Source organism: Ovis aries, chromosome 7 (assembly GCF_016772045.2).
Source record: "Ovis aries strain OAR_USU_Benz2616 breed Rambouillet chromosome 7, ARS-UI_Ramb_v3.0, whole genome shotgun sequence".
Classification (NCBI taxonomy): domain Eukaryota; kingdom Metazoa; phylum Chordata; class Mammalia; order Artiodactyla; family Bovidae; genus Ovis; species Ovis aries.
The window spans coordinates 74,627,248-74,640,823 of record NC_056060.1 but is presented as its reverse complement, the minus strand read 5'-3'; the positions used below and the strand labels follow the sequence as shown (position 1 = coordinate 74,640,823).

Here is a 13,576-nt window from a genome sequence, read left to right as displayed (position 1 = left end):
TTAAAGGATTATTCTTGCTGCTGAGTTGGGAATACACCCAAGGGGGAAAGGTGAGAATCAAGGACATCAGCAAGAAGTTACTGCAACTGTAAAATCCAGGCCAAGAGGTGGTGGTAGCTTGGATTATGGTATCAGAGGTAAGCTGGCAAGAAGTATATATTCCAGATATACAAAACATGAAACACAGAGGAAATACCAGGAATACAGGGGACTCTGAAGTTTGAGGGGGTTGTGAGATGGAGCTGGAAAGACTGATGGTACAAATATTTTAAGGACAGGACAGTGAATTTATTTACCAAATCTTATAAGGATTCTAGAATAAGCAAGCATTTGAGACCCAAGGAAAGAATCTAGGGACAAATAAAAATAATACTTAAACTCAGCAGGTAGTAAGCTGCAGGAACCCAGTACTATAAGGTAGTCGAGGTGGAAAATGTTTCAGCCCAGGAAGTTAAGAGCAAAGAACAAAATGTTCTTTATTTTCTATGCTATAATTTAAATGGGTCTAAGGGTGCATTTTTTTTTCCCCTAAAAGAAATTATAGCTTGAGATCACTTATACTGCCTCCCTTAAACTTTCTCTAAGAAGCAGGATCATTTTAAAATTCGCAGGGATAGTTTTCCAAATACAAAGCTCTGTTGAAAAGTTAACACTTAGGCCTCTTTATGAGACATGATCAGAATATCAATGAGACAGTCTAACATGCACATAAACCACAGTAAGCAAGAACTAGACAGCACAGAACACTAAAGCATCAGGTGGAAAATCTGCCCTGGTGAGGGGGGCGGGGCGGGGGCAGAGAAATTAAGATAGTTGTAATTAGGTCTCCATAAGTCCCTCAAAAAAGTTTTATTTTCCTGCCTGGCTTTCTTGTTTGGCCAGAAACTGAAGTACCTTAAAATGAAAGGTGGAAAAACAAACCCAAGTGTCAGGTATGTCTGAAGTTGAGACTGTAAAAGAAAAAGATGGAGAGAAAAATTAACACTCCCTCCCTTGTCTACCTTTATTTTAGGGTCATAAAGCTGTGATAAATTAAATAGTGGGAAGCCCTTTACTTTTTATAGCTCATTTTTAGAAAGTTTAAATGTATAATGGAATAACTTTCGAATCACTGAAGCTTCCTAAATCAACAGAAACTTCCTTGATTGCAGACACCTCTCGTTTCTATCCATGGCCCTGCAAGTTACATGATCCTGGTAAAAATTTTGGGAGCAAAGCGAGGCTAAAGTGGGCATATGGAGAAACATCCTTGATCCCTGAATAGAACTACATATGCTGGTCACACCATCTTCCATCAGCATACCCTAAAATCTGAGGGAAGACATAGCTCAGTCTTGATGTAGGAAAAATCAGAACTAAACTGCCACTGACATTAGCAGGACAAAGTAGCAGTAAACCATTGACGTCTCTCTGGTCCTGAAGGACAGATACTAGTCCTGAGCTGAGAGTCATAGCCAACTAAACGTGAATAGACACAGATGCAGTTTAACTAAGTTACTACTGGCATCTAGTGGGTAGATGCAATTACATATCCTACAACGCACAGGACAAAGCATAGCAAAGAATTACCCAGCCTTCATGGTAACAGTGCCCACGGCTGAGAAACTCTGCTGCTGGCTGATAAAATGCAATGTTTGGGGTTACCTTTTCTTTCTAAGCTGCAAAAATCAAGGTGGAATCATTTATAGCTCAACCTGTTGAAATCTGTTTGAATCTCTATGGATCTGCATGACTTATCAGTTTTTTCCAAGCTGATTTCTCCCACACCCAAGTGTCAAAGACCCTAGTTAATAAAAGTTAAAGGTATACATCCCTATAGAATCTTATTACTCTTGAACAGTCCTAGTCAAAGTCTAACATCCCTAAACAGTCACCTAGATCTCTTGCCTCAAGTCTTGTACAATTACTCCTGAAAAACTCCATTACAAGTTTCAACTCATTCTGTTTCACAGGAAGCCCATTTTTAAATTTTGGACATTTTATGCCTGAGAAAAAAAAGCACTGCCAAAATATAACCCTAACAAAGCCATTTCAACAGAAGCTATAGGCAGGAAAAAGAGGCAGAAAAGGATATTTAGCTACGTGGCTAAGAAATCTACATGATGACAAACAAGCTGCCCAGTCAACAAACACTGAAATGTTAACATAGGCTTAGAGGAATTTGCAAATGATCCTTAAAAGGTCCACAGAATAGGCCTTTAGTAGTTGATCAGAGAGAAAGCAAGAACATTCATCAACATGTAGGGCTATTCTAAACCAGGACACACATTTCTCTTTTTCCCCTTAAGGAGGTTGTTGTTTCAAGATTTTACAATGCAATACAACACAAATGTCTGATTTTATTTATTTTCATTTCGTTCATTTGCTGTTTTATTTTTCACTGAACCTCTCATACTGCTAAAAAATTCTTCAAATTTTTGGGAAAAACATAACATGTAGTTCCTTGTAAAAACAATTGAGGCCACCTAGTGTTCCAAGAAAGGTATATACTTCAAATCCCAAATTAGTTTAATTGAATTAAATATTTTTCTTGTTAAAGAGCATATTTGCAAATGATGTGACTGACAAGGGCTTAATTTCCAAAATATATAAACAACTCATACAACTCAGCAACAACAAAAAACAATGCAATCAAAAAATGGGAAGAAGACCTAGACATTTCTCTAAAGAAGACATACAGATGGTCAACAGGCACATGAAAAGATGCTCAACGTTAATTACAGAGACGCAAATCAAAACTACCCTGAGATATCACATCACGCTAGTCCAAAGGGCCATCATCAAAAAGTATAATGAATGCTGGAAAGGGTGTGAAGAAAAGGGAAACTCCCTACATTGGTGGTGGGAATGTAATAAATTGGTGCAGCTACTATGGAAAACAGGGTGGCAGTTCCTCTAAAAACTAAAAATAGAGTTGCCATGTGATGAAGCAATCCCATTCCTGGGTAGACAGCCAGTGTGTGTGTGTTAGTCGCTCGGTTATGTCTGACTCTGCATCCCCATGGATGGTAGCCCACCATGCTCCTCTGTCCATGGGGATTCTCCAGGCAAGAATACTGGAGTGGGTTACCATTTCCTTCTCCAGGAAGATATCCAGATGAAACTATAATTTAAAAAGATATTCATGCACCCAGAATCTGCCTGTAATGTGAGAAATCCAGGTTTGATCCCTGGGTCAGGAAGATCCCCTGGAGAGGGAAATGGCAACCCCCTCCAGTATTCTTGCCTGGAGAATCCCACGGACAGAGGAGCTTGGTGGGCTACAGTCCATGAGGTCGCAAAGAGTGGGACACACCTGAGCAACTGTACTTTCACTCTTCACAGCAGCACCATTCACACTAGCCAAGATATGGAAACAACCTAAATGCCCATCCGCAAGTGAACAGATAAAGAAGATGTGATACACACACAATGGAATACTACTCAGCCATAAAAAAAGAACAAAATCATGCTGTCTGCAACAACATGGACAGACCTAGAGATTATCATACTAAATCAGAAAGAGAAAGACAAATATCGTGATATCACTTACATGTGGAATCCAAAACATGACGCAAATGAACTTATCTACAAACCAGAAACAGACTCACGGACATAGGACAGACTTGTGGGTGCCAAGGCAGGGCAGGTTGGGGAGGGATGGATTGGGAGTCTGGGAGCAGCAGATGCCAACTATTCTCTATATAGAATGGATAAACAAGAGCCTACTGTACAGCACAGGGAACGATAACCAGCACCCTGCGATAAACCATTATCGAAAAGAATATGAAGTAGAATGAGTGTATGTAGATATATAGACACATACACACACACACACAGAGAACTGAATCACTTTGCTATACAGCAGAAACATAACCCTGTAAATCAACTATATTTCAATAAAATAAATGTAAAAAAATTACCTTCTTGTTGATACATCATTTTTAGTGATAATATCAAGCATTACATTTTATCAGTATACATATCAACACCAGTACTCTTTTATTATGTTTAAGAACAAAATATTTACAATGATTATAATTTTACACAAATATTTACTAAACTTGACAGGTACCTCAAACATATATTTGAAAACTTAATATGAATCTATTTTAGGCTCCAATGAAAAATTTAGAACGTAAAATTCTTCCATCCAATTCTCTCAAACTCTCTCAAAGACCCAAGGGAACAGTGACTTACCTGATACTTATGACATGAAAACAGCTAACTGGTGTTAAGTTGTAATAAACCTCCAAATTCTCAGTGAGCGTAAAGGTCATCATTAATCCATATACACAGTGACAAAATAAATGCTTTTGAGGTCTCCAGATCAAGGTTTATGGATCTCAACATGACTGACATTTGGGCTGGATAATTCTATGTTGTGGGGACATCCGTGCATAGCAGGATGCTCAGCAGCCCCTGGCTTCTCCTTCTAGATGCCACCAGCAGACAGCCACTCGCCACATGACAAGCAAAAATGTCTCCAGACATGTCCAAATGTGGCCATGGAAGGAGGGACAAAACTGCCACCATTTAAGAACCACTGACCTAGAGGAAAAGACTTTGATGCTGGGAGGGATTGGGGGCAGGAGAAGAAAGGGACGACCGAGGATGAGATGGCTGGATGGCATCACTGACTCGATGGACTTGAGTCTGAGTGAACTCCGGGAGTTGGTGATGGACAAGGAGGCCTGGTGTGCTGCGATTCATGGGGTCGCAAAGAGTCAGACATGACTGAGTGACTGAACTGAACTGAACTGAACTAGAGGAAACAAATGGAGCTACAAACTAGACTGAATTGTCCCTGGTGGCCCACTCAGTGAAGAATCCACCTGCAATGCAGGAGACCTGGGTTCGATCCCTGGGTTGGGAAGATCCCCTGGAGGAGGGCATGGCAACCCACTCCAGTAGTCTGGCCTGGAGAATTCCATGAACCGAGGAGCCTGGCAGGCTGCAGTTCATGGGGTCACAAAGAGGCGGACACAACTGAGCTTTATAAAAGGAAGGATTTTAAAGGCAGACTAAAATTACATTAACTTTAGAGAACGATCACACAGAGGAAAGCACGGTCAGAGAGGGTGCACAATGCCAGGTAGTCCCACCTTCCCCCTGCCCTCACACAGGAGTGGGGGCAGCTTCTTCTCAGACCCAACAAATCTGTGATGCCGAGTCAGAGTACAGTATTGCTGGACTTTACATGTCTTTCAAAACGTCAGGCGACCATGTGTAATTAATTAATTCATTCTTATGCGTAATTACACACTAATGTGTTGGGAAGGAATCCAATTTTTAAAAATAAATCTGCAAGCCCAACGAAACACAACTACATCTGGCCTCCAGGGTACCATTCTGTAATTCTCAGCTGGTAGCAAGAGTTAAGAGACGTGATGGAGTGGCTGCAAGTCTCAGGATCTGCAAGCAAGGGCCCAACCCCCAGAATTAGTCCTATTTCAGGACTATCTAACCACAGATCTAAATGTCAGAGCAGATGACATTCAGCAGGCCTCTGGGTCAGCATCCGAGGGGAATGTGGAAAGAGTGTAGAAAATACTGGGGTCTCCACCAGGAGAAGAGGAGAGGCCAACAGCTCTTAGCTGAGAAAAGGCTCAGAGACCTGGCCTTTCTGCTTTTAGAGAAGACTAAAGGACAGTCTTGGAGAAGGCGATGGCACCCCACTCCAGTACTCTTGCCTGGAAAACCCCATGGACGGAGGAGCCTGGTAGGCTGCAGTCCATGGGGTTGTGAAGAGTCGGACATGACTGAGTGACTTCACTTTCACGTGTTGGAGAAGGAAATGGCAATCCACTCCAGTGTTCTTGCCTGGAGAATCCCAGGGACAGGGGAGCCTGGTGGGCTGCCGTCTATGGGGTTGCACAGAGTTGGACATGACTGAAGCGACTTAGCAGCAGCAGCAAAGGACAGTCTTGGGTAGGAACGGCTTAGGTCCGAAAGGCTTCTTACTTACCAAGCAGGGGTCAACATCCAAAGGAAAAATCACTTATCTTAAATCATGCAAGGCGGTGAACCCTCCTTCCCATAACACTGGCAGGATCATGGCCCCACCTCCTTCAAATCTTTACCTACAAGTCCCTTTTACAATGAGTATGAGGTTAATTTCCATATTCGAAATTATAATCCCTGTGAATCAGAAGTCTGCCCCTCTTTCCTGCTCTGGTTTTGAAAGGCTCTGGCAAAACCTTTAACAAAAACACTCCCTATTTCCTGAGGCGCATTAAGCATCAGCAACCCAAAGCTGTACCTCTCCTGCCCAGGCTTGAAGGCAAGAACTTTTCAGCAAGGGAGGAAAAAAAAAAAAGTTTAGCTAACAAAGGAGGGTGATTTGACTGGTCTTCAACCTGTCAAAAATGACTGTGACTCTGAAAATGATTTTCTGAGGTGACTCAGTTTGATTCATTCAACTCTTAAAAGGGAGAGCCAAATCTAGCCAGTGAAAGATTGCAATTCCTTTTAGCAAGCAAATAAAAAGCCCTTGGAGAGGAAGGAAAATACACTGATGAGGGTCTGCCACTAGCCTTAGAACTCTTGGTCAAACAAGTCACTTCTGCCTGCAGTTTCATAAACTGTAACATGGAGGAAGCGGTGACCTGGGCAGCAGAGAAACGCTGACTGTGGCACAGTTAGCTGCCCTCTCCCTCAAGGTCAAAGGCTTACATACAGGGTGCCAGGAGCCACCTTATGCAAAATCATCAAGGTGGGGGAAACTGCACAAAGCAGAGATGCAGTGGCTTTCTGCCCTGTGGGTCAGATGTCAGAAGGTACAGCTGTAACCAGAGACGCACAAAGGACTGCTTCAGAGAACCTCATATACTCATTTAATCCTCTTGGCAACCTCAGGAGATAAACACCATAATCGCCCCCACTACACAGAAGTGGAAAGTGAGGCTGACTGACTTGCCCAAAGCCACACAAGGCTGTCCTTTACCCTATCCAGCCTCTCCAGGAGTCAGCTGGAGAAGGGACCCTCCCCTGTGCCAGGCCAGCCTGATACCCCTTCTTCCAGAGGCTTCTCCATGCAAATGGGGATATAAACAGGGACTGTATACCTCTACTCAAAGCCCCTTGTCCAAATTCCAATCTGTCTTATCACCCCTCCTGGTGGGTGAGGACAGATACATTTTCTGGGATGATAAGCCCTAGTAAAGATTTTGGCTGGTGCCATGGCCACGTAAATGACTGCCAGTCCAGACTGCCACAGTCCACCTACAACACACCCAACAGCCTGATTGGGTGGCCTAGTGAAGAATCAGTGGAAGGTCCCACTTTCAGGAACTCCTGCTTGCTCTCCTGCACAGGCTCTCAGACTCAAGCCAAGGTTGAGGTTGTCACCATTACATGGACCTTCCAAAAGGCCCACACTCTGGAACTCATTATAGGTAAATCCTTCCAAGCACAAAAAGGCCTAGAGGTACTTTATCTACAGGACAAAATGAAAAGCTTATCAATTTCACTGTGGTGAACAAACTCTTTTTACAGAAAATAGTTCTTCTAGCCCTGTAGCTAAACATATAATCAAGGTTCCATTTTATCTTTGAACAGTAGCATACATTCTAATTTTAAGGCTCAAGATGATAAACCAGCATTCACAGGTATGGTTTGGATAAATACAAACACTATCTGTTTATTCAACATGTACTAAGTATCAATTTATTGTAACTTAACTGTGTGTAAAGGACTGCTCTAAATGCTCTACAAGTAATGACTCATTTAACAATCCTATGAATTAGGTGACCAACATATGGATGAGGGGGCTTCCCAGGTGGCATCAGTGGCATCTGAAAAGAACCCACCTGCCAATGCGGGAGACATGAGATGCAGGTTCAATCCCTGGGTTGGGAAGAGGTTGCCCTGGAGGAGGGCATGGCAACCCACTCCAGTATTCTTGCCTGGAGAATCCCATGGACAGAGGAGCCTGGTGGGCTACAGTCCATAGCGTCGCAAAGAGTCAGATACATCTGAAGCGACTTAGCAGGCACTCATGTATACAGATGAGGATGCTAAGGCAGTAGGTAAACCAAGTCGCCCAGTGATCCTGGAGGGAGCACTCCGTGACCAGCTCTGTGGATACCTCCCACAGGAATCTGTGTTACCGGCACATCAATAGGGTCTGCTCCACCCATAACTCAGAGCACCTTCTCTAGGTGGCCTGACAAATGGCAAACCATCTGTCTCTTCACAACCGGCCTTTTTAGAAAGAAGGCTTAATCAAGAGACTTAATCAATCCCTCCGGGGAAGTAAGAGGCTCAACTGCAAAAGGAAAGGTCAAACAAATTGTACAACACTTCATCAGCCCCCTTTGAAAAGCGAATGGTGGTTTGTTTCTGGTCTAACAGCTGTTATCAGGGTAGTTTTTCTGACACTGTCTATTTTCCACCCTCTGCATCATTTCTTTAGGAGTTCCTCCCTGAAGCCAGGGGGCGCTCTCACCACCAAGGTCAGTACACTTTCATTCAGCCTCCCCACTTACCTTCAGCTTCTCTGAGGCCATCACTGCTGACCCCAGGGCAGTCATTTAATAATAACTGGCGAGGTCAAAGTTCCATGGCACAGGCTGTGTTTCTGGTGAAGAATCCTCTTCTCTGTAACACTGGCAGGCTCACAGCCCCACCTCCTTCAAACCTCTCCCCATAGGTTCCTCTTACACGCTCATGTTCAAAATTACAAACCCCATATCCCAACGCCTCAGAAATCTCCACCCCCTTCCCGGCACTGGTTTTCTCTTTGGCGCTTCTCACTACCTCACACCCTGCTTTAACGATTTTTACCACCTTCATCTACCCATCAGGACACAAATTCTACCAGGGTAGGGATGTGGGCTGTCTTGACGACTGTTATACTCTTGTGGCTTTGAAGAGTGCCTGGCTAGTTGGAGGCCCACAGATATTTACTGAATGAATAAATATCCCCAAAGACACCTTGGTCCCTAACCCTCAGATCTCCCCCAGTGTTCAAATCCAGGCTACAACCTTGGAAACTCCCCTAAGGAAGAAATGGAAGTGTTCCTTCCAAAGAGACACAACTGGCAAACAGATCCAGGTTTCCCACAGGCAGAGAAGACATCTGGAATGATGAACTCTGCCCAGTCCAGGCTACCAGAAAGGGAGAAGAAGCAAAAGTAGACAAAAGTCTAGGATGGCCTTCTCAGCAGAATGGGAGGCATGGCAATGAGAGGAAGACCGGTGTAAAGAAAAAAAAAAAAATTGCTTATGAAATTCCTTTTAGGAAAAGTAATAAGCACTCGATGGTGAGAAACACCATGTACTGGGTGAAGACCCTGATTCTAAATCAACCTCTGCCATTAACCAGTCAAGCAACCTTTGGCCAAATCATATCACTTTTCTTGCCTCAACTGTTTCCTCAGCTGCAGGATAGGATGGGTGTGAACTCTACTTTAGAGACTTTCTCACCATGGGATTCTTGGTCTGCCCCATTCTTCCTCCCCCTTCAAAGAAGAAAGCAAAGTGTTATAATTCAAACACTACATCAGGACAGAATCTACCCAGGGAACTTGATGTTTTGCAAGCTTGTCCTGAGAGACTCAACAGGAATCTGATCTGCAAATCTGGGGAATGAGGAACCCTTCTCCTGGACCCCAGGAACCCTGGCTGCACTTACCTTTCCTCTGAAGACTGTCCCTGGCCCAGGAAAAGAGGGAAGGTAGGGAAACCCTGCTGGAGAAGGAAATGGCAACCCACTCCAGTACTCTTGCCTGGGAAATCCCATGGACGGAGGTGCCTGGTGGGCCGCAGTCCATGGAGTCGCTAAGAGTCAGACACGACTGAGCGACTTCACTTTCACTTTTCACTTTTATGCACTGGAGAAGGAAATGGCAACCCACTCCAGTGTTCTTGCCTGGAGAATCCCAGGGACAGGGGAGCCTCATGGGCTGCCGTTTATGGGGTCGCACAGTCGGACACGATTGAAGTGACTTAGCAGCAGCAGCAGCAACAGCAGCAGAGACACCCTACAGCCCCACCAGCTCAAGCTCTAAGACCCACCACCTTCCTGTTCAGGACGCCCCCCTGGGCCATAGCCAAGAGTCCGAGGCCTGGCCCAGCCTCAGCACTTGGAGCTGAGGGACTCCACTACTGCATGAACCAAGCAGGCTGTCCCCCCTCTACAGCTTCTCCTCTCTGCTGTGAGCTCTACCTGCTCCTGGATTCAAGCTTTCCATGAAAGTCAAGGTGCTATGGCTCCATCTGAAAGAGCCATTTTATGAGTACATTAAAGAAAAATCCTCTGTAAGCAGAGTCCTTAGTCTTAGTGCTTGTTTATGAATTGTATTAGTTGGAACTATCTGATTGCTCAACCATGAGGCAGTGTCAAAGGTCAGCTATGTGACTTCTGAGCAGACAAGGGAAAGGAATCCTTCCAGTACCTGGAACAGTCATTTCCAGATCACTGCCATTCTCCTCTTCAACTATGAAACTTGGATTTAAGAGTTAAAGTGAGTCACTCAGTCATGTCCAACTCTTTGTGATCCCAGGGACTGTAGCCTACAAGGTCCCTCCATCCATGGGATTCTCCAGGCAAGAATACTGGAGAGTGTTGCCATTTCCTTCTCCAGGAGATCTTCCCGACCCAGGGTTGAACCTGGGTCTCCCGCATTGCAAGCAGGTGATTTTACCGTCTGAGCCACCAGGGAAGCTCAGCGTAAGAGTTAAGGGTTTAGATAAGTGGTCAAGATGCCTTAGAAGCACAGGATGAGCTTTTAAAAGATTTTTAAAATGTTGAGTCCAGTGGTTTACTGCTAGCAACTACAATTAAATCAGTCTAGTGTAGGTACCAAGCATGGAGTGGATATGTGGAGGTGCTCAGTTGCTCACTCGTGTCCTACTCTTGTGAACCCATAGATGGTAGCCAGCCTGGCTCTTCTGTCCATGGGATTTCCCAGGCAAAAATACTGGAGTGGGTTGCCATTTTCTCCTCCAGGGGATCTTACTGACCCAGGGATTGAACCCCCTCACATACCTGCACGTGCACAGAACTATCTTGGAAAAGATTGGCAATTTCTACTAAAACTGTTCATATATGTGTCCTATCATTCCGCAATTCTACTCTTAGGGATCTAACCAACAGAAATGTATATATCATATGTTCCACCAAAAGACATGTAAAAGAATGCTCATAGCATTATTCAATATTCATAATCAACCAAAATGAGAAACCAAAATGTACGTGAATAAGTAAATAGTGGCATATTCACACAGCATACAAAACAGCGATGAGAGTTAATGAACTACAGCTACACGTAACATGAAATAATCTCAGAAATACAAGGCTGATTGAAAGAAACCAGACACACAGAAGACTTTATACTACTTGATGTCATTTATATAAAGATCAAAAACAAGCAACACTAACCTGCAGTGTTGGAAGTCAGACAGCGATTACCTTTGTTGGAGGGTGGTGATGGGATGGGAGTGAGAGAGGAGTTTCTGGAGTGCCAACAATGTTATTTCTCGCTGAGTGCTACTGAAGTTTAGCAGTGAAAAACTCATTGAGCTATATACCTATGACAGGTGCACTTTTTTGTACGTGTTCATATGTAAATAAAAAGCAATAACAAAAACAAAAAGCTCCCCAAGTGATTTTTATGTGCAGTTTATATTGAGAACCACTAAAATAGGTCTCGAGGCAACTATCACTGTCAAAAGATACTGAATCTTGAAACTGTGAAAAAGATAATGAATCGATCTCTTCTGTATATATTAACTAATTACCAATTGTTAATGGCTAACATGTATTGAACGCTTATTCTGTACCAGGAACAGTTCTAAATTCTCTTCAGTTAGAAACTAATTCAATTCTCTTAATAATTCAATGGCCTAGATATTATCTTTATTTTACACTTGAGAAAATTTTGGCACAGAGAGGTTAGCTAACTCACTTAATGCTAAAAAACTAGTAAGGAGTGAAAGGTTTCCAGGTGTTCTGGATACAGACAGAAATAAGATGATGCACATATCGGCCCTTATGGAGCTTACAAATATGTTTAATTTGCTCTCTACTCAAACCAAAACATATCCAGTGAGCACCTATTCTCAGTAGCCTGCCAAGAAGCAAATCTAAATCATCTCTTCAGTATCTTTAAAATGAAGATTTCATCAAGAAAAGCCTCTGATTAAGGGAGTGGGTTTGAATATAAGCAACCAAACAAAAAAGATCAAGCACAAGCAACGCAATTTAGAAAATCACCTGCAGAAAAGAGCTCAAATGTTAAGTATTGTGATTTCTAATCTAGAAGTTCCGGGTTCCTCCTCACCACTGTGAGAGATTCACCATCATCTAAATTACATCTCACCTTCTTTGTTCACTTCTACCTTCCAGGAAATAATCATTATGGCCGAAGGTGGGTTTCACCACCAGTGACTCTATAGAGTCAAAACCTGTACACACAAAATTAGGGCTTCATGGGGCAATTATTGTTGCCAGCTGCAGCTGTTACCAAATAACTGGTAAAGTCCAAGGTCCCAAGAAAAACCTGCAAGTGGATCACAGAAAATATATCCTTCCCTCTTCTACTTTCATCTCTCCCCCTCACTCCACTCCGGTCAACTCTCAAAACAAAAAGCTGCCAGGTGTTACTCCCAGGGAATTAAGGCTGGCAATCATATCCACTAATTAAGCATCCAGATATCCCCGTAGAGTAGAAATGGCAGAGGTCAAAACGAGTGTAAAATATTGTCAGGACTCAAGAGCCAAAACCAGAAAGTAGCTCTAGGGTCAGGACACAGGAGATAGCTGTTAGAGGAGCATGAAATTGAGGGGGAAAGAAATGTTTATTAGATTTCACTTAGCAAATGATGACTCTGGTGTAGTAGGAAAAAGCTATGATTTTGGATGGAGACCCTCTGACACTAATCAGCCTGGTAATAAAGTCTTGCTACCTCATTAATATCAGTCTCCTCCCCTCCAAATTACGGCGGAAGGGGAGTAACTGGATTTCTGAGTGGGATGCTGCAGGCAACTCAAACTACTCTTCTAGCAGCTGCATTTCTGGGAGAATAGTTGTCGGGCTGAGGAAGAGAACCTGTCCCAGAAGCACAGAAGCCAGCAGGAACGGCCACCAGGTACCCCATCTACAAACGCAGATCGTGTCCGGGGCGCCTTTTTTTGGTTGCAGAGACCCAGTCTTCAGGTGTGAGGGGTTCAAGACTAAATCCTCACTACCCACTCCGCTGGCCTGTCTCTTGCGCTACAAGTCTCCCTCCCGCAAAAAAAAAAAAGTCCTTGGGAACCTGCACACCCTGCTCACAGTCCTCGCTTGCAAACCCAACACGCCCTAACAACAAGGACAGGTGCTTACGCGGAGACCACCTTCCCGTTCAGGATTTCCGCCGGCGCCATGACCTTTAAAAGTCCGCCGCTCACAATGGACACCAACAAAATCGAGGTTCGACTCTACTGCTGCGCGGGACAGCCCAACACACGTGCTTAGCGACCGCCCAGGCCGACACTTCTACTGCGGCTGCGCGCCCGCCTCCACACATAACGGATGAGAATGCGCGTGCGCAGTCCAGACGGACGGAGGCCCCATAGGCAAGCTTAGAGCTGAGGAGTAGAGGGTCTGAA

At 44.0% G+C, this 13,576-nt stretch overlaps 1 protein-coding gene across 4 annotated transcripts in view; it reads right to left on the bottom strand.

The window, feature by feature from the left end:
- Nucleotides 1–13,465, bottom strand: part of MTHFD1 (methylenetetrahydrofolate dehydrogenase, cyclohydrolase and formyltetrahydrofolate synthetase 1) — a 63,281-nt gene extending 49,816 nt beyond the window's left edge. For 3 of the 4 annotated variants that reach the window (XR_009601256.1, XM_060418155.1, XM_004010715.6), the window contains exon 1: nt 13,311–13,465. Coding sequence is in view for 2 of the 4 variants with exons in the window: in XM_060418155.1 (XP_060274138.1) it covers nt 13,311–13,351 (41 nt within the window). In the remaining 2 variants the exon portion in view is untranslated. Of the gene's footprint in view, nt 1–8,468 lie in introns of all 4 variants that reach the window. The other variant, XM_060418156.1, reaches the window with a different exon arrangement.
- Between the last annotated feature and the right edge of the window lie 111 nt (nt 13,466–13,576).